At 42.4% G+C, this 24,065-nt stretch overlaps 1 protein-coding gene across 2 annotated transcripts; it reads right to left on the reverse strand.

The window, feature by feature from the left end:
- Positions 1 to 11,918: 11,918 nt before the first annotated feature.
- On the reverse strand, positions 11,919 to 15,447 carry LOC147635849 (uncharacterized). Of its 2 annotated transcripts, none has more exons than XM_086801202.1 (9): positions 15,221 to 15,447; positions 13,541 to 15,136; positions 13,386 to 13,419; positions 13,177 to 13,290; positions 12,963 to 13,082; positions 12,789 to 12,887; positions 12,606 to 12,665; positions 12,244 to 12,338; positions 11,919 to 12,165 (listed from the first exon to the last, which is right to left on the reverse strand). In XM_086801202.1, the coding sequence occupies exons 1-9, from the start codon at positions 15,271 to 15,273 to the stop codon at positions 12,075 to 12,077; spliced, it is 2,262 nt and encodes a 753-aa protein (XP_086657328.1). In that variant the 5' UTR covers positions 15,274 to 15,447; the 3' UTR covers positions 11,919 to 12,074. The 2 variants fall into 2 exon arrangements, with proteins under 2 accessions (XP_086657328.1, XP_086657329.1); XM_086801203.1 differs by having other exon boundaries at positions 13,541 to 15,129; positions 15,221 to 15,243.
- Between the last annotated feature and the right edge of the window lie 8,618 nt (positions 15,448 to 24,065).

Here is a 24,065-nt window from a genome sequence, read left to right on the forward strand (position 1 = left end):
AAATCGATCATCCACTTCCAAGGCAGTAACGCTGGAAGTAATTAAAGAAGAAGAAGAAGAAAGAGATCATACTCCACCTGCGAGATGCGGACATCTCACATTTTTTAAGTGGGAGAGAATGTAAGATTCCTCCCCAGCCCCTCAAGATGTCTAGTTTCTTCCCCTATAATCAATCCCCTTTTCAAAATAATAAAAGATCTTATTTCTATCTGTTGGCTTAAAGAGAAAATGTTCTAGAGAGAGGTAACTCAATTTTTAGATATCTTTGGATGGAAAAATATCCTTTCTTATTAAACTAAATTCCCCCGAAATAGAAGTTTAAAAAGAATTTCCTAAGGTGCATTAGAAATAAATTATAATCTGCTTAAAAGGCCTTAGCTTAAGGGTCCAGATTTTCTAAAAATTTTGGATTAAGGTTCTGAGGGACCAATTAGAATAATCCAAATGTAAGGAGAAGATAAATTGAAGAAATAAAGAAAAACCCCCTAAAAATGAGTAAATACTCACATAAGATGAAGAGTGGACTAAGGACCAAGGAAAATAGTTAAAAAACTAATTTTTGACACCTCAAAATGGGGATTCCCCCTCATGAAGGAGGCACTTTTCTTTCTCATCATTGCTTTCAATTTCAAATCAATAAAATGAGATATTTAGTCTCTCCTCTCTCCTAATTCAAGTCTCGTTCCAAAGAGTAAGCTAAACTGACCCAAAAATGTCAAAAATTGACCAAACTAATCTGGAAAATTCTAGAATCAGTTTGCTTAGTTTGAGACTCACTTTTTCCTATAAATAGAAGCCTCCCTCTTTGTAAAAGCTTAATAGTGTTTTATGCACTATTACTCTACTCCTCCCCCAGAGCCAAAAACATTGAATTCTTTGATAATTCACTTGTTTTTGACTAATTCCTCTACAAAGAATTGGTGGCCACTCTTGATCCAAGCAAGAGTAGAACCCTCAATCCTTCAAGCCAAAGGAAAGCTCACAAAACTCCATGTAAGTTAGAAATTCTACTTTTTTTAAATTCTATTCTATGGTTTTCGGATTTCTTGTTTTTTTTAAATGTGAAATTGGATGTAATGCCTTAAAGGAAAAGCTTCCCCCTTCTCTTCATTAAGAATTTCAGCTTCTTTATCCTAAAATGAGAAACAAATAAAATAAGTTAAACTTTTCCTATTGATTGCTCTTTAGAAGTGAAAATTGATTAGATTAGAGTGTTTTAATTCATCTTGGGGTAAATTCTAAGTAGATTTAGAATGTAAAAATTGAGAAATGGTCAGGCATACAAAGGAGGTTATGGTTCAAAAAGTAAGCTGAACTGACCCAAAAATAGTCAAAAATTGACCAAACTGATTTGAAAAATTTTAGAATCAGTTTGCTTGGTTTGAGGCTCACTTTTTCCTATAAATAAAAGCCTCTACCTTTGTAAAAGCTTAATAGTGTTTATGCATTGTGACTCTACTCCTCCCCAGAGCCAAAAACATTGAATTCACTTGTTTTTGACTAATCGCTCTTCTACAAAGAATTGGTGGCCACTCTTGATCCAAACAAGAGTAGAACCCTCAATCCCTCAAGCCAAAGGAAAGCTCACAAAACTCCATGTAAGTTATTAATTCTACTTTTTTTTAATTCTAATCTATGGTTTTCTGATTATGGATTAGATTATGGATTATAAGCCTTGATGAAAAGGCTTCCCCCTTCTCTTCATTAGATTATGGATTATAAGCCTTGATGAAAAGGCTTCCCCCTTCTCTTCATTAAGAATTTTCGCCTTTCATTATCCTAAAATGAGTAACAAATAAATTGAGTTAAACTTTTCCTATTGATTACTCTTTAGAAGTGAAAAATTGATTAGATTAGAGTGTTTTATTTCATCTTGGGATAAATTTTAAAGTAAATTTAGAATGTAAAAATTGAGAAATGGTCAGCCATAAAAAGGAGGTTATGGCAAAATTTTCTTAAATTTTGTGGAAATAAGTTTTATCTTTATGTTATTCAAAAAGAATAATCCCCACCGTTTTTGCATTCTTTTATTATAAAAGTGTTATTTTCATTAGATTCAATTTCTATGCACAGAAAGACGCATATTGGATATTATTTTATTATAAAAGTGTTATTTTCATTAGATTCAATTTCTATGCATAGAAAGACACATATTGGATATTTTTTTTATATAAAAGTGTTATTTTCATTAGATTCAATTTCTATGCATAGAAAGATGCATATTGGATATTTTTTATTATAAAAGTGTTATTTTCAGTAGATTCAATTTCTATGCATAGAAAGATACATATTGGAAATTTTAATTATAAAAGTGTCATTTTCATCAGATTCAATTTTTATGCAAGGAAAGATGTATAATAGAAATATTTTTATTATAAAAGTGTCATTTTCATTAGATTCAATTTCTATGCATGGAAAGATGCATAATAGAAATATTTTTATTATAAAAGTGTTATTTTCTTTAGATTCAATTTCTATGCATAGAAAGATGCATATTGAAAATCTTTTTATTTTAAAAGTGTTATTCTTATTAAATTGATTTTATGCATAAATAGATGCATAAAGAATTTTTATATCAAAATTAGATTATCTTTAATTCTATGTGAAAAATTCCATGAATATTTGATAAATGAATATAAAGTAAATACTCTGAGAGGAAAAATTCTATCGTTTCATATTCACTTGGTTTGCAAAGAGAAAATTCAAGAAATCTATCGAAGTCAAAATATTCAGATAAATGATTAACTTATTCCTCATCGAAATTCGTGATTAATTTAGAAATCAGTTAAGTGAATATTCAATGAATGAAATTCAGTAAATTAGTAATTGAAATATCACCCCCTTTTTGAGAAAGATAATTCAGGAAGAGAAAGAGATGTGAGGTAAATAGAAGTGATCAGATGTGTGATGTAAATCAGATAGATGTGAATGAAGGGATGAATAGATGTGATGTGAATAGAGGTGATGAGATGTGAGGTAAATAGATGTGAAGAGATGTGTGATGTGAATCACATAGATGTGAATGAAGGGATGCATAGATGTGATGTGAATAGAGGTGATGAGATGTGAGGTAAATAGATGTGATGAGATGTGTGATGTGAATCAGATAGATGTGAATGAAGGGATTTATAGATGTGATGAGAATAGAGGTGATGAGATGTGAGGTGAATAGATGTGATGAGATGTGTGATGTGAATCAGATAGATGTGCATGAATGGATGGATGGATGTGATGTAAATAGGGGTGAAGAGATGTGAGGTGAAAAGATATGATGAGATGTGATGTCATGTGAATCAAGATGTAAATGAATGATATGGGATGTGAGTGGATGTATGTGAATGTATGTAAAAGAATGTGATGTGGATGTGTATGTGAAGGAATGTGATGTGATGAAAAATAATGTGATGTGACATGAATATATGTGGATGTGAAGTGATAGATATGAATGTATGAATAGATGTGCGTGGTCGTACAGGTGAACGATTGGATGGATGTGTATGAATGTGATGTGACATGAATATATGTGGATATTAAGTGATAGATATGAATGTATGAATGTGATGTGACATGAATATATGTGGATGTGTATGCTCATGCATGATGGTGGAGGCATCTTCAATCATAAGATAATGAGATTACAATGTGGGATGCTTTCAAGGATGACATGAAGGATGCATTCACTTCTAAGTTGCATAAAGACAAGTTGGTTTGTGAGTGGGATGACCTTTAACAAAGGTATTCTAGTGTAAAGGAGTACACTCACAAGTTTCTCAAGGTTATGCTTCATGTGAAAGGGTTTAGTGAAGAGTTCAAAATTTTGAAGTATACAAAAGGCTTGAAGAACAATATTGGAGAGGATGTCAAAGCTCAACAGCCAACCACTCTCAACAAGGAGGCTATGACTTTAGCCGAGATCTATGAAGAGAAATTATGTAAGTGCATGGTTAAATTGATGGCTGAGTATAGCATCAAGCTGCCTATGAAACTCATGAGCTACAATTCTCTTTGGCATAAACAACAATAGAGTTGCGGCAATCCTTCTGAGGTTGCACTAATATGACCCATAGGGTGCAAATCCAATCGCACGATTGAAGAGAAGCTATCGTGCTACTGCATCTATAAGAACTGCTCCCAAAACAAACCTCCCTTGCTCTAGAAGAAAGATTCAACATGTAGTCCCACTACCCACACGGAGAGTATGAATGTTCTCTCCCAAGATCTCAGCAATAACATGCGACAAGAGGAAGACTGCCTTCCCAAAACTACATGCACCTATCTCTCCACATACACCACCCTGTAATGCTGACCAATATGCTGAAATTCTCTATGTGCACTCTCTGAGCGGTCCTCTAGGCGGGCTGATTAGGAAATGCTGTCTATATCCTCAAAGGCACAAGAACCTCGCCAAAGCTAGAAAACTACGTCCAAAGTGTGTGCCTTATACAAAACATGTCTCCCCAATCTAGGCATCATCAACCAAAAAGTACCCAACTTATGTAACCTAAATCAGGGGTGACTATCTTAAAAATCCTGCAAATGTCTCTCCAAACTAAACGTGCACAACCACATGGCCATATGCAATGGCTCAAGGTCTCCTCAACCGACACATGACATCTCACACAATCACCAGGCATCCTAAATCTGAGCTAAGCATCTCCCGATTGGCAAACTCCTCGAATGAGTGTGAGGTCCCAAGTGCAACAAGGATCTCTTGTTGCCAATCCTTGTCCACTTGACTTGCCAACTTGCTACTAAAAAACGTTGATGATCAACCCTTCAAAACGTTGATGTTCAGCTTTGGATGATTACCTGTCTCGTGGCCCCTAAAATCTCTCATTGTTGCTCCCTTAGGATCACCTTGATGGCTGCCCTGAAAATGCTAATGAAGATGAATTCTATAGGCTATAAATAGCCCTCTGGCGGTGCACTAAATCTCCCCTAAAACGTTGACAATGGCTCCTTTAGAGGTTGCCCTTATGCTACCCCATTGAGGATGAGAAAGGCTAGGTTATATGGTCACCTTCATTGCTAAATACCCTTCTAGTACAACCTTTGCAAAAAGCTAGAGCCTAGGTCAATGGTTTGCTTGCTTCTTGCCCTAAGGTTGGCACTCTTAAGCTCTCAAATCAACCCTCACAATAGTCCTTAGACACTTGTATATATACCCACTTCCATTAGGGCCCCTAGATTGATTCATGCTCAAAACGCATTTGCAAACCAATTGTTTCACAAGACACCTTCGTCATTACAAAAAGTGAGACAAATTCGTAGAATTCACAAAAAACTACCATAAGAAGCCCCACTAGTTCAAATGACACTAGCATGAATAAATCCTCTAGGCTACTAAAAAATGCTGATGTTCAGCCTTGGATGAGTGCTTGTCTTGGCCCCTAAAAGCCCTCATTGTTGCTCCCTTAGGATCACCTTGATGGTTGCCCTGAAAATGCTAATGAGGATAAATTATGTAGGCTATAAACAGCCCTCTGGGTGGTGCACTAAAGCTGCCCTAAAACTTTGACAATGGCTCCTTTAGAGGTTGCCCTTAATGCTACCCCATTGAGGATGAGAAAATCTAGGTTATATGGTCACCTTCACTGCTAAATACCCTTCTTGTACAGCCTTTGCAAAAATGCTAGAGCCTAGGTCAATGGTTTGCTTGCTTGCACTAAGGTTAGCACTCCTAAGCTCTCAAATCAACCCTCTCAATAGTCCTTAGACACTTGTATATTTACCCACTTCCATTAGGGCCCCTAGATTGATTCATGCTCAAAACGCATTTGCAAACCAATTGTTTCACAAAAGACAGCTTTGTCCTTAAAAAAGGTGAGACAAGTTCGTAACATTCACAAAAAACTACCATAAATGACACTAGCATGAATAAATCCTCTAGGCTACTAAAAAACGTTGATGTTCAACCCTTCAAAATGCTGATGTTCAGCCTTGGATGAGTGCCTGTCTTGGCCCCTAAAAGCCCTCATTGTTGCTCCCTTAGGATCACCTTGATGGCTACCCTGAAAATGATGATGAAGATGAATTCTATAGGCTATAAACAGCCCTCGGGCGGTGCACTAAAGCTACCCTAAAAGTTTGACAATGGCTCCTTTAGAAGTTTCCCTTATGCTACCACATTGAGGATGAGATAAGCTAGGTTATATGGTCACCTTCACTGCTAAATACCCTTCTGGTACAGCCTTTGCAAAAATGCTAGAGCCTAGGTCAATGGTTTGCTTGCTTACACTAAGGTTGGCACTCCTAAGCTCTCAAATCAACCCTCTCAATAGTCCTTAGACACTTGTATATATACCCACTTTCATTAGGGCCCCTAGATTGATTCATGCTCAAAACGCATTTGCAAACCAATTGTGTTTCACAAAAGACACCTTTGTCCTTACAAAAAGTGAGACAAATTCGTAGCATTCACAAAAAACTACCACCACTAGTTCAAATGACACTAGCATGAATAAATGCACTCTTTTTAGATGAAATGCGGTTTCCAACACTTGAAAACCGGTAGACATACATATTTGAAAAAAAAATGGCAAAAATCGCAACCAATGCATTATTAAGAAACAAGAATTAAAGAGGTTATTGAGGTTCCCAATTAAGTAATATTATTCCAGTCCAAGAGCGGTATTGTTGTTCAAGAACCACTATATAGAAGGATGATCCTATGTTGAGATGCATGGATGTTTGAAGCACAATTCCATTCTGGAGGCACACGCTAAAGTGCCTCTCATCATCTTCTTGCAGCCCATATACACAAGCTGTAATCACACCCTTCTCGGATGTGTCAGCACATAGCTTGACAACTTTGTTAATAAGGTGGGCTTCAAAACCAACTGGGGCATGCCTCCTTGACAAGGGGAGAAATGCATGACATGTATGGCAATTGTGTGTCTGTAGAGGGTCAATCATCAAAGTCTTGCTATAGCAATGTGGGCAAATGATTCGAACCCTCTTCTCGAGAACCACACCCGATATCTACCATGCTGATGCCTACGTCTGAGCACTCCTGTGAACCTTCCATGTTGTGGTGGCTGCGATAGGGCTCCCCTTTCCTCAATAGGAGTGGTAGTCATCTCTTTTCATTTCCCATGACCAAATCAAGTGAGTGTCACATGAGCCTGAATCTGGCGAACAGAGCCTTTTAAAGGTAGATCTATCTTCTTTGGAGCTAACAAGGTAGCAACACTCTCCTTTGATATCTTTAACTGTTCCGAAATTAGCCCCTTTCGTATGGAGGGAGTCGCAAGTAGGGAGACTCTCTTGGAGATCCTGCACAGCAGCCCTTTGAAGTGCTGAAGACACATATGTATTTGTTCATCAATACCAGTTGGCCCTTTGAGCTGCCCTCCTCGCTGCTTAGCCCCATGCCGTCATCATTTCCACCAACATCAAGATCATGCCCTTCAATGTTTAGTCCTGTATTATGATAATTTCCAACAACTTCAGTATTGTGTTGCATTTGCCTCATAGCACACACACTATCAACTGTGGGCAATACATCATTTGCCTCATAGCACACACACTATCAACTGTGGGCAATACATCATTCAGATGTGGAAAGTGATGCTGCAATATCAGCCAAATCCCATACACATATTTGCACTCGGGCATCCAATCTGGACAATCACAATAGTTCTACCCATGCCTTCTTGGCATGAAACCAACATAAAAGGACATGACAAGCAATCTGTTGACGTTGTCCTTGTTGGTCATGAGCCCAGCAATGAGGATCCGCATCAACAACCTTTTGAATGGCTTGCAACTCCACTAGGTTTTTGTCGATGACAATGGCAGCAGGGCGAGTTTCACACATTCTTGAAAAGTTAATCTTAAAAGTAAACTCCAAAGCTATGCTCTCCTGATTACTACCAACATATGTCGTGCACATCATCAGCCAAATTGGAAGACTGACACCATTTTGATTGGGCAAAACAGCTGCATAGAGAGGGAGACCAAAAACATTTGTCTTAAATGTGTTTGTCCACAGCCCAAGAATTATGTCGTGAAAAACGCATTGCCATCTCCAACATCCATTTGTCTTGAATGATAAGGACAAAAGGCCTTTTTTCCTCGTCTCCTAGTGGATTATATAGCTGAACATGGACCTACAACAAGTCCAAGCCACATAAGAGCATACTTCTAACATAGATAGTGTTGGTCAAATTTGCAGGGCATAAGCTACCTTGTTTTGCTTGATGCCCAATCATCAGGTGAGCTTTTCCCTGCAAAAAGCAACATGTATAACCAATAATAAGCACAATACCCCAAGGCCCCACGACTCCCAAATGCATCATCATTATCAAGCATGTTACCTTGAGTGTGCATTTGGTAGGGGAGCATCTAAACCTCCTTGGGAATCTTGAAGAAGCAAAAGATCACACGATCTAGGGGGGAGGATCTTTGTAGATGGAAGCTCTCTTTTGTTCTGGACATCTTGGCTACATGGCGACATATTCCAATGTCAAACAAGTCATCCATGCAACATGCTATGACAAAAGGGTGGATAGGTAAATAATAAAGGTCACCCCGAGAGCCTGGAACATGTCCTTCATGGACACTGTGTATAAAGATGTTGACATTGTCTGTGTCATTAGCATACTCCAAGACAACCTTGAAAGGGCAACCACACTGCTTAGACTCTCTCAATCTTCGCTTATCATCACCACTTCGATGGGTCTTTTGCCCTCGATGGCATATGTACTCCTTCACCAACTTGGAAGACCCAGTGTGCCTGGTAGAGCGAAGCAACACAAGCCTTACCTTGTGCTTGATCATGATGTCAGTCAAGTCTTCTTGAACACCGGACATTTTTGTGACTATAATTGTTGGTGAGGTTTTTCTTTGTTTCCCACTTGCGTGTACCGAAACAACCTCTTGTTGATGTCTATCATGCAATTGGCATCCACAAGAAATGATCCAGTCTTTGATATAGTTGATTGGGATTCCATGGCTTTGAAGATCTATGCACCATTGGGTCTTGATTGAACTAATGGTGTCCTTCTCTCCTAGGTGTTTTCCATCATCTAGATGGAAATGGGATGCCCAAACAATGTGCTTCCAATCTTCAATTGCTGCAATCTTTAAGTTGGGTGGTGATTTCAAGAAAATGCATTGACGGCTATCATTGCTAAGAGTAAGAGAGAAGGCCTCTTCAATTGCTCCAATCTTTAAGTTGGGTGGTGATTTCAAGAAAATGCATTGACGGCTATCATTGCTAAGAGTAAGAGAGGGCCTCTTTCATCCGCTTCCACCTCTTCAAATTCAGCACACCTTGTACATCATGGGCCTTTAATGTACTAAGGGTCACCAGAATTTCCCCTCGAAGATCTGCTTCCATCAACTTGTAGCTCTCCTTGTCATCAAAAGAGAAAAAGGTGCTAGAGATGTAGCAATGTGGGTCAAGCATATCCCTTACACTATGCCAAGGGATGTACTACTTTCTCATCTTGAATGAACTCATCGATGTCCATGTCGTCGCTTGATGTGTTGCCGCTCGATGTACTATCTGAAAAAAACTCCAAGTTGAATTCTTTTGCATCAGATGTGGCATTCCAATGAACCTACAAAGCAAAGCCACATTATTATCCCACCATGAGATTTGCATGGTCTCAAAGCTCTTCTCATTTGACCATGCATACCCTCATTCAAATTGGGGATAGAGACCTTGCTGGCATTTATTGAAGCCATTGGCAAGTCCGTAGCATTTGCATGAGTCCATTGAACCTACAAAGCAAAGCCACATTACTATCCCATCATGATAGTTGCATGGTCTCAAAGCTTTCTCATTTGACCGTGCATAACCTCATTGAGATTGGGGATGTAAACATTGCTAGCATTCGTTGTAGCCATTGGCAAGTCCATAATAGTGTTTGCTTGTTGAGTTGAGTCCAATGAACCTACATTGGCAAGTCCATAGCGTTTGCATTAGTTTTGGCATTCCAATGAACCTACAAAACAAAGCCACATTACTATCCCATCATGATAGTTTGCATGGTCTCAAAGCTTTCTCATTTGACCATGCATAACCTCATTGAGATTGGGGATGTAAACATTGCTAGCATTCATTGTAGCCATTGGCAAGTCCATAGCGTTTGCTTGAGTTGAGTCCAATGAATCTACAAAGCAAAGCCAAATTACTATCCCAACATGATAGATGCACAGTCTTAAAGCCCTCTCTTTTGACCATGCATACCTCATTCAAATTGGGGATAGAGACCTTGCTTGCATTCTTTGTAGCCACCATATCGGCAAGCTCGTAGCGTTTGCATGAGTTGTTACATTCCAACGAGCCTACAAAGCAAAGCCAGATTACTATCCTAGCGTGATAGAAGCATGGTCTCAATTTAGCCCCCCACCGCACCTAGCTAGGTATGTGGAGCCTTGCCTACAGAAGCTCATGATGTTGAGCACTGTAGGGAAACATAAGGGAAAGGGGGCCTCTTTTCAACAAGGAAAAATGCCCAAAACTTCTTGTGAAAGCTCTCTTATGCATACCTCATTCATATTGGGGATGGAGACTTTGTTTGCATTCATTGCAACAATCAGCAAGTCCGTAGTGTTGGCAGCAGTTGTTGCATTGCAATGAACCTACAAAGCAAGCCGGATTACTATCCCAACATAATAGTTGCACGGTCTCAAAGGCCTCTGCGTTGACCATGCATATCTCATTCAAAATGGGGATAGAGACACCATAAGCTTCTGTAGGCAAGGCTCCGCATACCTAGCTAGGTGCCGCCCCCTACCCCCCACCACACCTAACTAGGTATGCGGAGCCTTGCCTACAGAAGCTCATGATGTTGAACACTATAGGAACCTACAAAGCAAGCCGGATTACTATCCCAACATAATAGTTGCACGGTCTCAAAGGCCTCTGCGTTGACCATGCATATCTCATTCAAAATGGGGATAGAGACACCATAAGCTTCTGTAGGCAAGGCTCCACATACCTAGCTAGGTGCCGCCCCTTGCCCCCCACCACACCTAACTAGGTATGCGGAGCCTTGCCTACAGAAGCTCATGATGTTGAACACTATAGGAAAACATAAGATCTCAAAGCCCTCTGCGTTGACCATGCATATCTCATTCAAAATGGGGATAGAGACATCATTGGCATTCATTGCAGCCATCAACAAAATTGAACAGAAGGTTGAGGGACACAAGCGCACGCAGGGGAGAGAGAGAGAGAGAGAGAGAGAGAGATGTGTGGACAAAGCAGGAGACAGAAAGATAGCTTACCCGATTTATATCTTAAATCCTGTTGGAAGCCTCAACAAGTCCATGGCCTTATGCTCGCTCTTATGCTTTCAATTAGGTAAGGCTCAGGATGTTAGGCAAGCCCTCTTGCAGGCTGTGTGATCCCTCTCTACTTCAAGCATGCACCTACCTTGCATAGTTGCTCAATGGTTGCTGGATGCCCCAAACCCTACCCTCCCTGAACCGCTCTGTCTCATCACTCCTCTCCTTGCCATTTCTGATTCAAATTCAAATCTCTCCCCAGGTCCCTCCAAATCCCCGTTGTGAAACTGCCAAGCTGGCTTGCCTTCCTGCCACATTTTAATCTTTTTAGCCACCCCAATTTCTGCCACGTCAGGAAACAGGCCGAGTTTACTATATGAAGGCTTAGTTTACACAGTTGGACGGCCCAGATTCTACCCGATTCTCCCAGCCCCTCCACACCGTTGATCCCATGGTCCTCAATTCACCGTGCCAGGCACCAGAGCATCGTAATACAACATGCTCTTAGAAAAGTTAAGACCCGGAAAGGCTAACTGACACCTGCAATCCTGGATGCGCACTCACCTGCTTGTGCAATGACCGTTGTACTCGGTATAAATAACTGAAGGCAAAACACAGCTATGGTGGTTTAAGAACAAGAATGTAAAAAGATTCCACTTCCTCGTACAACAGGTCGCACTAGAAATTCTCTTCATATTAACGGATGCCAAAGAGGGTTCTCAGCAAAATGGCAAATTCATCGGATAAGGATATTGAGCTTCAAGGTTGCAGCTGACAATAATATTTTGGTCAAGACACTGCAAAGGTGGGAGAGGAGCCCGGATGAAGAAAAACTACTGATCGGTGGCCACACATTTTCGTCGTTTGAGTTGCTTATTTTGATGAAACTGTGGCTCCTTTGGAATTGTTGGGCGCTTAGAGGACCTGAAAGATTAACTCTAAAGTCAAAACATGCCCGTCATTGCTTGTCATGTTTACACACACACACACCCACACACGGACCTCCTTGGGCGGAAAGGTCGATCAAAGTACGGCATTAACTGTGCCTTGGGAACCATCTCATGCCGCATCTTCTTGATTTCCTCCTCCTCAGCTATCTACAAGATCATTGTTGGAATTGACACGTTAGATTAAGGAGCAGGAGAATCGCAAATCTAATCTCATCACTTCGACCTTTGAATGTACATCGCTCAATATTCAAAATCAAGGTTCCTTCATTCTTCTCTTTGGGCCTCGAATCCATTTGAAATTGCTAGAATTAGAGACCTCGTCAGATCATCCTCAGGGTGCTTGGAGATATACACCGCAACCTTCGAATTTAAGGTTTAAGGTGTTTTTCAAGACTTGGGTTGAATTAGTCTCACCTTGCGAAGCCTTTCTTCTTCTAATCTTCGTTGCTCCAAATATAGGAGTTTTTCGGCAATCTGTCCAGAAGTTCAAAGACAAAAGGAAATTGTTATGAAGCTGCATCTCTTCAAGTATAGTGGTGAAACAGCGCAGCAGGTCAGGTAAGAATCCAGATAATAACTCTTGAGTTTATGGCTTACAAAGTGATCAAATTCTGCTCGTTCCATGGCTCTTAAATCAGAATTCAGATGAATATCGAGTGGCATCGTATGCTCCTTCACTGGTGGTTTGTAAGGAACCTGCACACATTCACAGTTGTGCATCAGCACTACCTTCTTACATTTACAGCTATTTGAAGACAGAAAGCGGCTCACGTCTGGCTCATCTGTAGTCCAGGGGAGCCCTTGTGCCAGAGGAACCCGAAGCCTTTCTTCCTCGTCCAACATTCTTCTCAATCTCGTCAAAAACTCCTGCTCTTTCATATGGCCCCTTTCCTGCACAACAAAGCAAATACTTCAGTGAACAGCGCACGAAGCAAGCACTGTTGTTGAAGAAAGGTTCTAATAAGCAAAAAGCATCACTACATACCTCAGTGCGCAGCTTGAAAGGCTGTGGCTTTGAAAAATGGGCTTTCAGCTGGGCAGGTTGTGTGTGAGGTTTCAGCAGCGGCCGTGTACTGGGAGCAATCGAGTGATTGGAGCCCTGTAAAATGCATCTAAGGAGAAGTTTGAAGCTTCTCAAAACAAGAGACTCAGATGCATCCCAAATGCAGTCAGAGGAAGGAAGCTGGGACTGACCTGAGGTTTGCGATCTCTGTTGCTTGGTTTTTTCCTGCACGGAAGTGAAGAAGGCAAAAAAACCACGAGAGATGTCAGCAGAGCAAAAACGTAAGAGGAAACGCACGTGTGCCAGTTTGTTGCTTAGTAAGAGGTCAAATTTGTTAGAAGCAAACCGTGCAGCAGCGGATGCAAAATCGCCGACTCTAAATTCATGGAGAGGATGCTTGTGCAGATCACTGCGGGTTCCTTCATCTTGAATCTGTTTTCCAGTCTCGGCCTCGGAGGACGCCCCACTCTCCTCAACTGATTGACAAGATACGTGCCCTGCTTCTTCTTGCTCTTGCAGCGGCTGCTTCTCCTCTCCCTCCCCTTCTTCCTCTTCTTCATCTTCCGCTCCTTCAGGAAGGAGAAGGACATCTTCCTGAGATTTATCCCCTTGGGTCGAGTTTGCAGTTGAGCTCAGATAGGTAAACTGGCCTCGCAGTTTACGTTGCTGCTGCTCGTCTTTGTTTTCTGAGAGGGACATGATGCTCTCGAACGCTCTTACCAGCGTCTTTACCCGACCTTCCCTTGTCGGAGACAGGTTCTCGAATGCTTCCAGCACGGCGTTAAGCCTCCAGTTTCCTGTTTTCTCTGGGGTGGCAGAAGCAACTGCCGCAGTCGTCGGGGATGCCTCGTCTTTCTCCCGCATCAGCCCGGGGCTTCCGTCCTGTAGATCGGCCGTGTCATCTACCCGAAATCGCTCTTCCGGTTCTGAAAGAAGGCGTTCTGCCTCGTAGCTTTTGCACTCGCCATTGGGCGAGGAAGACGCTTGCAATCCAGAATTATCCAAGAACCCTATTCTGTCAGAGTCGCAACAGCCATCCATCGGGCTATGGTGCCGATCGATGGATTTCTTCAAGCTGTCGACCATGGCTGCCGGTAAGCTCGATTCTTCTTCTACAAGCTGACCATCGATTGCCGTTTCCAGAGGATTGCCTTCTGAATGCTCTTGTCGGAATTGTGTCTGGTCCAACTCCGGCACATCGATCGAGCGATTCCGAGATATCGGAACGTCAGTCGGACCAACTCGATGAGCAGTTTCTGCTGCTGGAAGAAAAACGGCAGGATTGGAAGCATGTACCTCTGGAGCGTCGGCGCTGGGTATACAATTCCCGGCAGAAGGAGAGGGGAGCTCCTCCTCCGAACCACGTGCCTCTGAAGAACATAGCGAAATCACCGTCTGTTTTTCGCTCTCTTTGACACCTGCTGAATCTTTCTTCGCCGTGGACCCATTGTCATCAGAGTTCCATTGCTGTAGATGAGCTTCAGAGCATCTGCTGCAGCATTTTGTGCTGCTTTGGTCGTCAGCAGCACTGCCTACTCCCGTCCTTTTTCGAAGACAGCATGTGCACACCCCCGCCTCTTGTGCCGGCAAGGTGTGTCCCTTCGAAACCAAGTACTTTCTTGGATGCACAGTCACGGGCAATGCGTAATCGGGGTTCTTGGAAGCGCATCTTCTTGAGCTACACATGTGCTTGCGGGGAGGCGAGACCAGAGTGAATTCGCAGGCTTGGCCCGTAGTATGCGTCGTGGATGGGTCATCGTTCTCAAACGGCGGTGAATTAGAAGTGTCTGTGGCGCTGGCCTTGGGGCGATTGTTCACCTTACGCTTGTAGGAGCCACTACTGAAGTTTGGGTTGCAGTTCTCCGAACCAGCATTTGAAGGCGAGAGAAGCTTGGATTGGGCTCCCTTGACCATGGTTTTGGCGGTTGGGTGCGCCTGGTAGCTGCAAGGAAACAAGCTTGCAATAAGTGCCAGTGTTGATCCAATGGAGCTCGCAGATGCAGGAATAAGAGAGAGCATAAATTACCTGGTGGCGATTGGTTTAGGCGATGTCTGCGCCAGGAAACCTTCTTCGTGCATCCTGGGATAAGCTTACACGCATAGAATGCCGACACGCAGTCTGCAGAAGCGATCAATTACAAGCTCAGTACGCTGCCCACAGCGTGGAGAGAGAGAGACAGGGGGGGGGAGAGAGATTTATGCATTTCGTCAGTTGCAACAGAGATTGCTACCCTGTAAGCAGCTCCACAACTAGCAAGAGCCGAGGAGGTGTGTGGTGCCTTATTTTTGGAATTTGAACTTCGCCAACGGCTCTCTCTTCTTCTTTTTGTGTCATACACAACGTCTAAACTCCAACGGTGCGCTGGCACTATATAGAAATGCATATTTTTTTTAAAGAGGAAACCATTTGTGTGAGTCCCAGTCCTCCTTTCTCTTTAGGTTGAGTACAATAGTTCCATGCGTAAAAGAGAGATTGTGGAAACCAGTTTGTATTCTTCCTCCACTGGCAGCCTCCTTTTGATTGGAGGGAGAAAAGTGGAAAAGATGTCAGCGCTGTGGTGTGCTCGCTTGACCTCCAAGTGCAAGCTAATAGTTTCCACTTTATTGAAAGGGGTATGGTAACAAAGATTTTGGAACAATTTTCTAATTTAAATATTGACATTGTTTTAGCTTATACTTATTTGAACACTAGGAGCACCTTCTAATTTTGGAGATTCCGAGCAAGAGCCCCGACCCACGGTCGATTAGCGGCGGTGCCACTAATCGTATAAGTGGGTAGTCCCACACTATCAAAGGCGACTTGCCCGGGGAACTAGCGAGGACATTGACACTTCGCATTTTCGGGGGGCTACTCCCTACTACTGCAGGTCACCTGTATGCAACCCGCGCTACTGTTGGCACAGACGATGGTGCTGATGGTGGCACAAACGATAACATGCTTCCTCATCGCCCATTGCAGCCTAACGCGCTATGGTGTCTGCTCGCCATTACATAAGCCTCAGAAGGTCAGTACAGCGTGCAAACTCCTCTGCTCCTCCTGCTCAATCGCACCACCAGGTACGCCATGGCCTCACTGAAACATCCTTCACTTTTTCATTTTTCGTGTTTCTACCTCTCCCCCCTAAATAAAGCTAAATACATCCTTCACGGCCACAGGATATGATCCCTGGAGATTTTTGGTCACCCTGGAATAATGAACAGCCAAACAAGCGATATCAAAAGATTTATCACTTTTTTCAACACACAAACGTTTGGGTGTGTGGTGGGTGGTTGTACACGTGTTTGCTGGTGGTGTTTGGGCTGCCCTATAAGGGATTTTTTACCATCTTTGCCTTGAAAATGGGGCCACTCTTACCTTAGGTTAAAACTCTATCATATAACATCATTAGAAAGATCATGAAAAGTAGATCTTATAATTTCAAACTTCAAAACATTTGGAGTTGCTAATCTCAAGATATACCATTTTCCTCAAAATCAAGTTTAAAGGCTACCGTAACGGTCCACATCATCACTTTTGAACCTACATTTTGTACATCTTCCATGGGTCATGTCCAAACCCCATCATGTTATATATCAATAGATTCTATATATACAACCTCCGAAAAAATTGGAGTTGATTTACAAAAAAAATTACCATGGCTCCATTTGCACCCACACATTTGACGTGGGTTTGAAGGACGCAGCAAAGGACATGTCCAGGGCCCTCAAAGCAACTGAGGAGTCCAAAGCCGTGAGGCACAAGAACACAGAGGAAGGCAAGTCCACACAACACAAAGACCAAATGCTACTTGAGTGCAGGAAAATTATGGTTGGGGAAAGGTTCACAACAGCTGGAATCGATGGGCTTTTGGTCTCTTTGATGGAAATGGTTGAGAAGATGTGATGAAATATTTGTGGTTGTAGTTTGATTTGTTTTTACTTTTAATATAACTTCTTCTTGGGTCTACTTTCCAATACCATGCCTAAGTTTGTACAACATGAGCTTGTGTATGGGGCTGTTTACAGTATTCATAAGTATTTATCAAATAGCATTCATAATCAACAAGCATTAATCATGCATTTATAGCATATTACAAGAGAATGTACAGCATGAGCATGTGCATGGGGCTATTAATAGCATTCATAAGCATTTATTAGATAGCATTCATGATCAACAAGCATTAAGCATGCATTTACAACATATGTCAAGGGAATGTACAGCATAAACTCATGTATGGGGCTGTTTACAGCATTGTTTCACTTGTTTGAACTAGACTTGTTTCAGAGCAGCCTACAGTAGGAAGGGTACTTGAAACCGATCCCGTCAAGTGGGAAGACTCCGTTGGACACCCACACGCTTAATAGCACAACTTTAAAACCACAAATTTGAAATGGACAACTTAATACAACTTGAAATTGAAATGAAATGGAATAGAAAGATGAACACCAGCACTGGGGCCGGAACGGGCCGACCCCCCTCCCTCAATATATGATATATTTATTGGGAGTATTTAACAAATACAATGCTCCATGGGTTCCAAGAACCAGATGATGTCCATGTACATATGAAAACAGTACCAAACAAATAGACTCGAAGTCGAAATTCGATGTAGATGCTCGAAGCAAAATGACCACTAGCGTGGTCCAGTCTCTACGGTCCTGTGCTTTCACTGAACTCCGCGGAGAGCTCCTCACTGGTGTTCCGAGACCATGCACAAACAGGCGCTCTCATACTAACGCCTGGCTCTCCCGATCTCAGCACCTTTGGACCGAGGTTCTCCAATAGAGCTTGGACAACCCGGCACCGAACGGGTGTTACCGTGGAGAATGAATCCCTTAGCAAATTTAACACACAGTACTTTATTTAAGTCTGAAAATTCACTTACTTCTTGTGGATGACAGAAGGAAGTCCAATACCCATGTGTGCAGTCACTTGAGAAAGATACCGAGGTATAGTAGCATGTCGAGGGAAGTGACTGCTTGGAATAGACTATAGCCTTTTGGCTACAGGAGCCCAAACATCAATAGGAGGAGCAGCAGCCACGTATGGAAGGTACAGCCGCCTGAGGAGAGGATGAGCAGCCTGCAGAAGATGGAGATGAGGCCGCTTGTTAACAAAGTTTGCAGAGTTCGGCCGCCAGTCACCTAGCTATAAAAGCACCACCGCGGGAGATGAGCCCACAGCCGCCTGCTGTGGTCGGCAATGCAGCCTGCCCGTCTGGAGTCGTGTACACACACACAGGCGCTACTGTATTGGCTGCCTGTCTGGAGGTGCACAACCACAGCCGCCTGGCTACTTCAGGTGGGCGTGTGTTGAATAGGTAGAGCATGCGCAGCCTGTTTTGGCCGCCTGCAGGGTAAACACCCGTTGCAAGTACAGTCACCTGTACGGAGGGTAGTGCAGCCTGTGAGCAGTCCGTACAGAAGTGTAGAAGCGGTTTGCCTGAGTACAAGCACAGCCTGAAGGAGCAAAGAGATGAAGCGCCGGTTGTCTTACGTAACAAGGTGGAAGAGGTGATCTCTACACTTGAAGGAGAAGGTTTTTTTTATAAAAATTAAAGTGAAGTTTAACCTTAGTGTTTTCCACGCTTGCATGTGGGTGATTAGTGTGGGTAGGTGACCATGCCCACCCCCACACTCACTTAAGTGGGGCTCCCCACCTTGGCCCCTACGTGGGTGCCCAAAGGGGGTGCCCACTTCTAAGTGTGTGTGAACATTAAACCTTATAAAATAAAAGGTTAGAATATGAAACATTAAAACAACATGTGTGATATACTTACCACCTGTTCACATGCACCAAAACTTGTCAGAATACAGAGCAGACTTCATGACTCACTGGCAGTCGCTCAGTAAGTAACACGTCAAGTAGGCAAACACACAAATACATGTCATGCGAAAACAGTTTCAAACATGCAAAACATGTGTGCATGTGCAAATAGTAACATGGACATATCTCCCGTTCATGGAACAAGTACAAAATATCTGTCGGCACAAAACTGGCATGACGTAAAACATAAAAACTTGGTCTTCCTATGGAGTGACAGTCCCATAGGTAAGACGCAGTTCCAAGCACGAATCTCCCTATGGTGTGACAATCCCATAGGCAAAACACAGCACGAATACTAGCTCTTCCATGGCGTGACAATCCCATGGGTCGAACACAGTCCAAGTCATACACGGGTGGCACCAGTCTGGCTCCCGTCCATGTCAGCAAAATACTGGCCTCTTCACATGAGACACCGGCCTGGCCTCAAGTGAACGAGACTCAAAATCTGGAGATGGACCAAATGGTCGGCCAATTGGTGACATCCCCTCGGGCTTCTAAAGAGTTGACCTCAACTGAAAAGCCTCAAGATATGCCTGCAACAACTGTGGATAATCAACAAAATAATCCTCATTTACCCACTTGGCATCAATAGGCAAATAATTCTTAAACTTCACAAGGTATCTCCTGGAAAGCTTTCCTGCAGGTAGCTTTCTCTCCTTGTGAAAAACAATCTGTTCTGGCTGGAGGATCTCTTCAAGCTCTTCAATCTCTGGCGGATCTTCTGTGACAGGCTCATCAGGATCTGGCTCCACATATTTCCGAAATAAACTCACATGAAAAGCATTGTGAATCTTCCAATGACTAGGTAAAGCAAGCCGGTATGACACTTCACTGATCTTGTGAATCACCTTGAAGGGTCCATAATAGCGAGGAGAAAGCTTAGGATATGATCGTTCTCATCATGGGCTCTTCCGAAGCCTAGCCTTCTCAAATTTCAGCAATACCCAATCACCTTCTTTGACTTACATGTCCCTTCTATGCTTGTCAGCAGCCATTTTATGCTTATCCTGAGATCTTGCAATGGCTGTCCGCACCTGACCAAAGGCAAACATCCAAGTCACGAACAACTGCAAAAATCTCATCCTTGGTACGAAGGATGGGTGGCAATACCACTCTGCCATAGATAATCTCAAATAGAGCCTTTCCCGTGGAAGCATGGATCGTATTGTTGTAGGCAAACTCAACAAGTGGAAGATACTTCTCCCATGCAGTCTTTTGATCTGCCACATAACATTTCAACAAATCCAACACGACTGAATTTGCAGCTTCACTTTGGCCATCCGTTTGGGGATGATAAGCTGATGAAAACTCAAGCTTAGTACCCATATTATCAAATAAAGCCCTCCAAAAGAGGCTCATAGTCCTGGGATCTCTATCCCCAACAGTGGATTTAGGCATTCCATGATGCTTGAAAATATTTGCAAGAAAAAGCTTTACCATGGTTTTCTTGACAGGCAAGAAATGAGCTTGCTTGCTAAACTTGTCTACAATAGTCCATATAGCATCATTCCCATGCTGGGATCTAGGCAAGTCCATAATAAAATCCATAGTAATGCTTTCCCAAGGTTGCGAGGGAATAGGCAATGGCTGAAGCAAACCTAGAGGTTTTTGCCTATCAAATTTCACCTTTTGGCAAGTAATACATGCACGCACATAAGCCTCAATGTCTTTACGTATGCTTGGCCAAAAGAAATACCTCTAAATCATGCGTGTAGTAGGCATAATACCTCGATGAGACCAGCATAAGGTGGAGCGTGACATTTGTCCTCCATAACCTTTGGACGCAAATCCTTCACCACACATAGGCAATTATCCTTCATAAGATAACCCTCGTTGATAACATAAGAGGCATGTGAGTGACCAACCATCAAATCAGTGCATATATGGCAAAAATCAACATCCAAATGATATAATTCTCGCATAGCAACATAAGGCCTCCTAGATAGTGCATCGGCCACCACATTTTTCTTTCTTGGAGTATGCACAATCTGAAAATGAAACATGGAAAGAAAGTTTGCCATTCTCATCTGCTTCTCTGAAAGCTTTGTTTGAGATAGAAAATATCTCAAGCTTTGATGATCTGTCTTGACTACAAATTCAGCCCTAAGAAGATAATGTTTTCATATCTTTAAGGCGTGAATTATAGCCAAGAGCTCTTTCTCATAGATATCCATATGAAGCTCAGCATCATGCAAACGACGGCTCTCGTATGCATGCCCTTCTTGATTTAGGACAGCTCCTATGCAATCACCACAAGCATCACATTCAACCACGAATGACTTGTGCAAGTCAGGAACAATCAATACTGGACCACATATAATAGCATGCTTGAGCTGCAAGAAAGCATCCTGTTTCTTTGAAGTCCTTTTGAAAGCAGTTTTCTTCTTTGTGAGATCATGTAGAGGAGTGGCAATCATAGCAAAATGCCTTATGAAACACCTGTAATACGAACATAATCCCAGAAAACTACGTACTTGATGTACGTTTTGCAATTCGGGCCAATTTCGAATGGTCTCTCTATCTTTGCAGGATCCATTGTTACTCCTTCTCTGGCTACAATGTGTCCCAAATAATGAATTTCTGAAAGGAAAAACTCACTTTTCTTGGCATTGATGAAAAGTTTATGCTTTCGCAACTCTTCGAACACTGTGAGCAAATGAGTTCTGTGTTCCTGCTCATTCTTGGAGAAAACCAAGATATCATCAAAGAATACTCCTATGAACTTACGATGGGGTTGGAATATCCTATCCATCATACGATTAAACGTAGCAGGAGCATTTGTAAGACCAAAAGGCATTACCAAAAATTCATATAATCCGAAGGCTATCCTGAATGTAGTCTTATGGACATCGTGTGGCACCATGCGTATTTGGTGATAACCACTCTTCAAATCAAGTCTGCTAAAGCAAGCTGAGCCATCAAGCTTATCCAAGATATCATCAATTCGTGGAATTGGGAATCTGTTCTTGATGGTAAGCTTGTTCAAGCTCTATAATCCACACACATACTTAATGATTCGTCCTTCTTTTGAACAAGAAGCACAGAAGAGCAGTAAGGTGAGGAATTGGGCTGAACCAAACCTTTCTCTAAAAGCTCATTTACCTGCTTCATGATTTCTTCTTGTTATGCAGCACTCACTCGGTATGCGGGTTTGTTGGGTGGAGAACTACCTGGCACAAGATCTATGCGATGATCTTCGGGCCTTTGGGGAGGTAATTCACTTGGCACAATGAATCAGCAGAACAGTCGTTGAATGCATAAAGAAAATTCAGCCTATCATTAGACATAGCATCCACATTTTGATGATTTGGCATAAGGCTATCACGAACAAAAACCAAGTACGTTGAAAGACTCTTTTTCATTGCTTTATTAATTTGGATGTGTGATACAAGTGGGATGGAATCCCCTTCTTTGCCAGCATCAATAAAATGCATGCGGCCTTTATGCATAAAAGAAATCATATTGGACTTGTAGTCTTTGCGGGGCTCAAGCCTATGATGCCATGGCTTGCCCAACAATACATCACATCCATTCAGTGGAGCAACTAGGAAATGCTCATTATCAAGGTAGCCCTGGATATGGATACGCAACTTCCCTATCAATGGGGTAACCTGCACCTCTTTACCAATAAATGCAGCTTCGGCTTCAATCTGAGGTCCCATGTTCTCAACCTCAATACCCAATGCAGCTGCCGTTTGCATAGAGATGAAGTTGTCAGTTGCACAGTCATCAAACATGAATAGTGCGGGTTGATACTTGATTTGTCCCCAAGCCTTGCAAACCATTCGCTCTTTTGCATCATGACCTATATTTCCTTGCACATCAATTCCTTGCACATCAGGAACTGCATGTACATTAGCTTTGGTGTGCTTGTCCTCGTGCTTTGGTTTGCGATCTGGGCATTGTTGAAACATGTGGTCTTTGCTACCACAAGAAAAGCATTTTCCATCCTTGGCATATTGCTCTCTTTGCTCCGGGGTTAAGCCAAATTTGTTCTTCCTTGGGCCCTTATCTTTAGATGTGTTGTTTTCAGCTTTACCACCCTGGTAGGGCTCCCCGGAAGTTCTATTTAGGTGGCTGTCCACCCTTTTGCTGATTTGGGAGGACAGCCTTGTCTTTCCCCTTGGAACCTCCTTGATCCTGTTTAATCTTGAGCACCAATTGCTCCATAGCAAGAGCAAAAGCTGTGAGTTGTTGCAAAATATGTTTCGGGTGCAATTCAATGCCCGATCTATATGTTGGTTTGCAGTCCAAAACGAAACTTCCTCTTTCTTTCATCCTCAGTGATTTGCATAAAGGGAGTCACTTCCAGCAACACTTTCCAGAACTTGTTAACATATTGTTGCACGCTTTCATTGTCTCTTTGTTCCAGCCTGTCCCACTTTTGAGTGAGAGTTTGCTCCGCATTTAGTGGCAAAAACTGAGCATAGAATCTGTCTTTAAATTCCTTCCAAGTGGAAATGGGATCCTTGGTGATCTTTTCCGTGATCCACCAATGAGCAGCAGTGCCTTTCAAAAACATGCTAGCATGGCGTACCTTTGACTTTTCAGTAAAGTCCTCATCGCTAAAAGCAATGTCGAACTGTGCCACAAATGCTAACACCTTAGAAGCATCATGTTCACCATGAAAGACATCAAATTTAACAGATTTGTCACCTGCTTTGAATTCCTTGAGCTTCTTGACATGAGGCTCATGGTCTTCTCTTTTTCTTTTCCCCTTATCCAATGAGGCAGCCCTATCTGCATGGGCTTCATGGGCCGTTATAGAAGTTTCATGGGGCACGGTGGCATGTGCTCCACGAACTCGAAACTCAAATGCATGTGACTTACCTGCATATGGCAATGTCTCTCCATGAGACAACTCAGAAGGCAAATTTTTTCTGGAAGCAGGCCTGTCACCCTTACCATGAGAGACATGTCTTGCATGCATGTGACTTTCATGCCCTCCATGAGCACTGGCATACATATATCTGTCAGGCTTAGTGCCTTGTGGAGAAGATGCATGACGAGAGGTTACTGTCACCTCTTCCTTTTGCATAAAAGATTTCAGCCTTTGAGATGTGGG

Source organism: Cibotium barometz, chromosome 8, assembly GCF_041138505.1.
Source record: "Cibotium barometz isolate CiBa-2024 chromosome 8, ASM4113850v1, whole genome shotgun sequence".
Classification (NCBI taxonomy): Eukaryota; Viridiplantae; Streptophyta; class Polypodiopsida; order Cyatheales; family Cibotiaceae; genus Cibotium; species Cibotium barometz.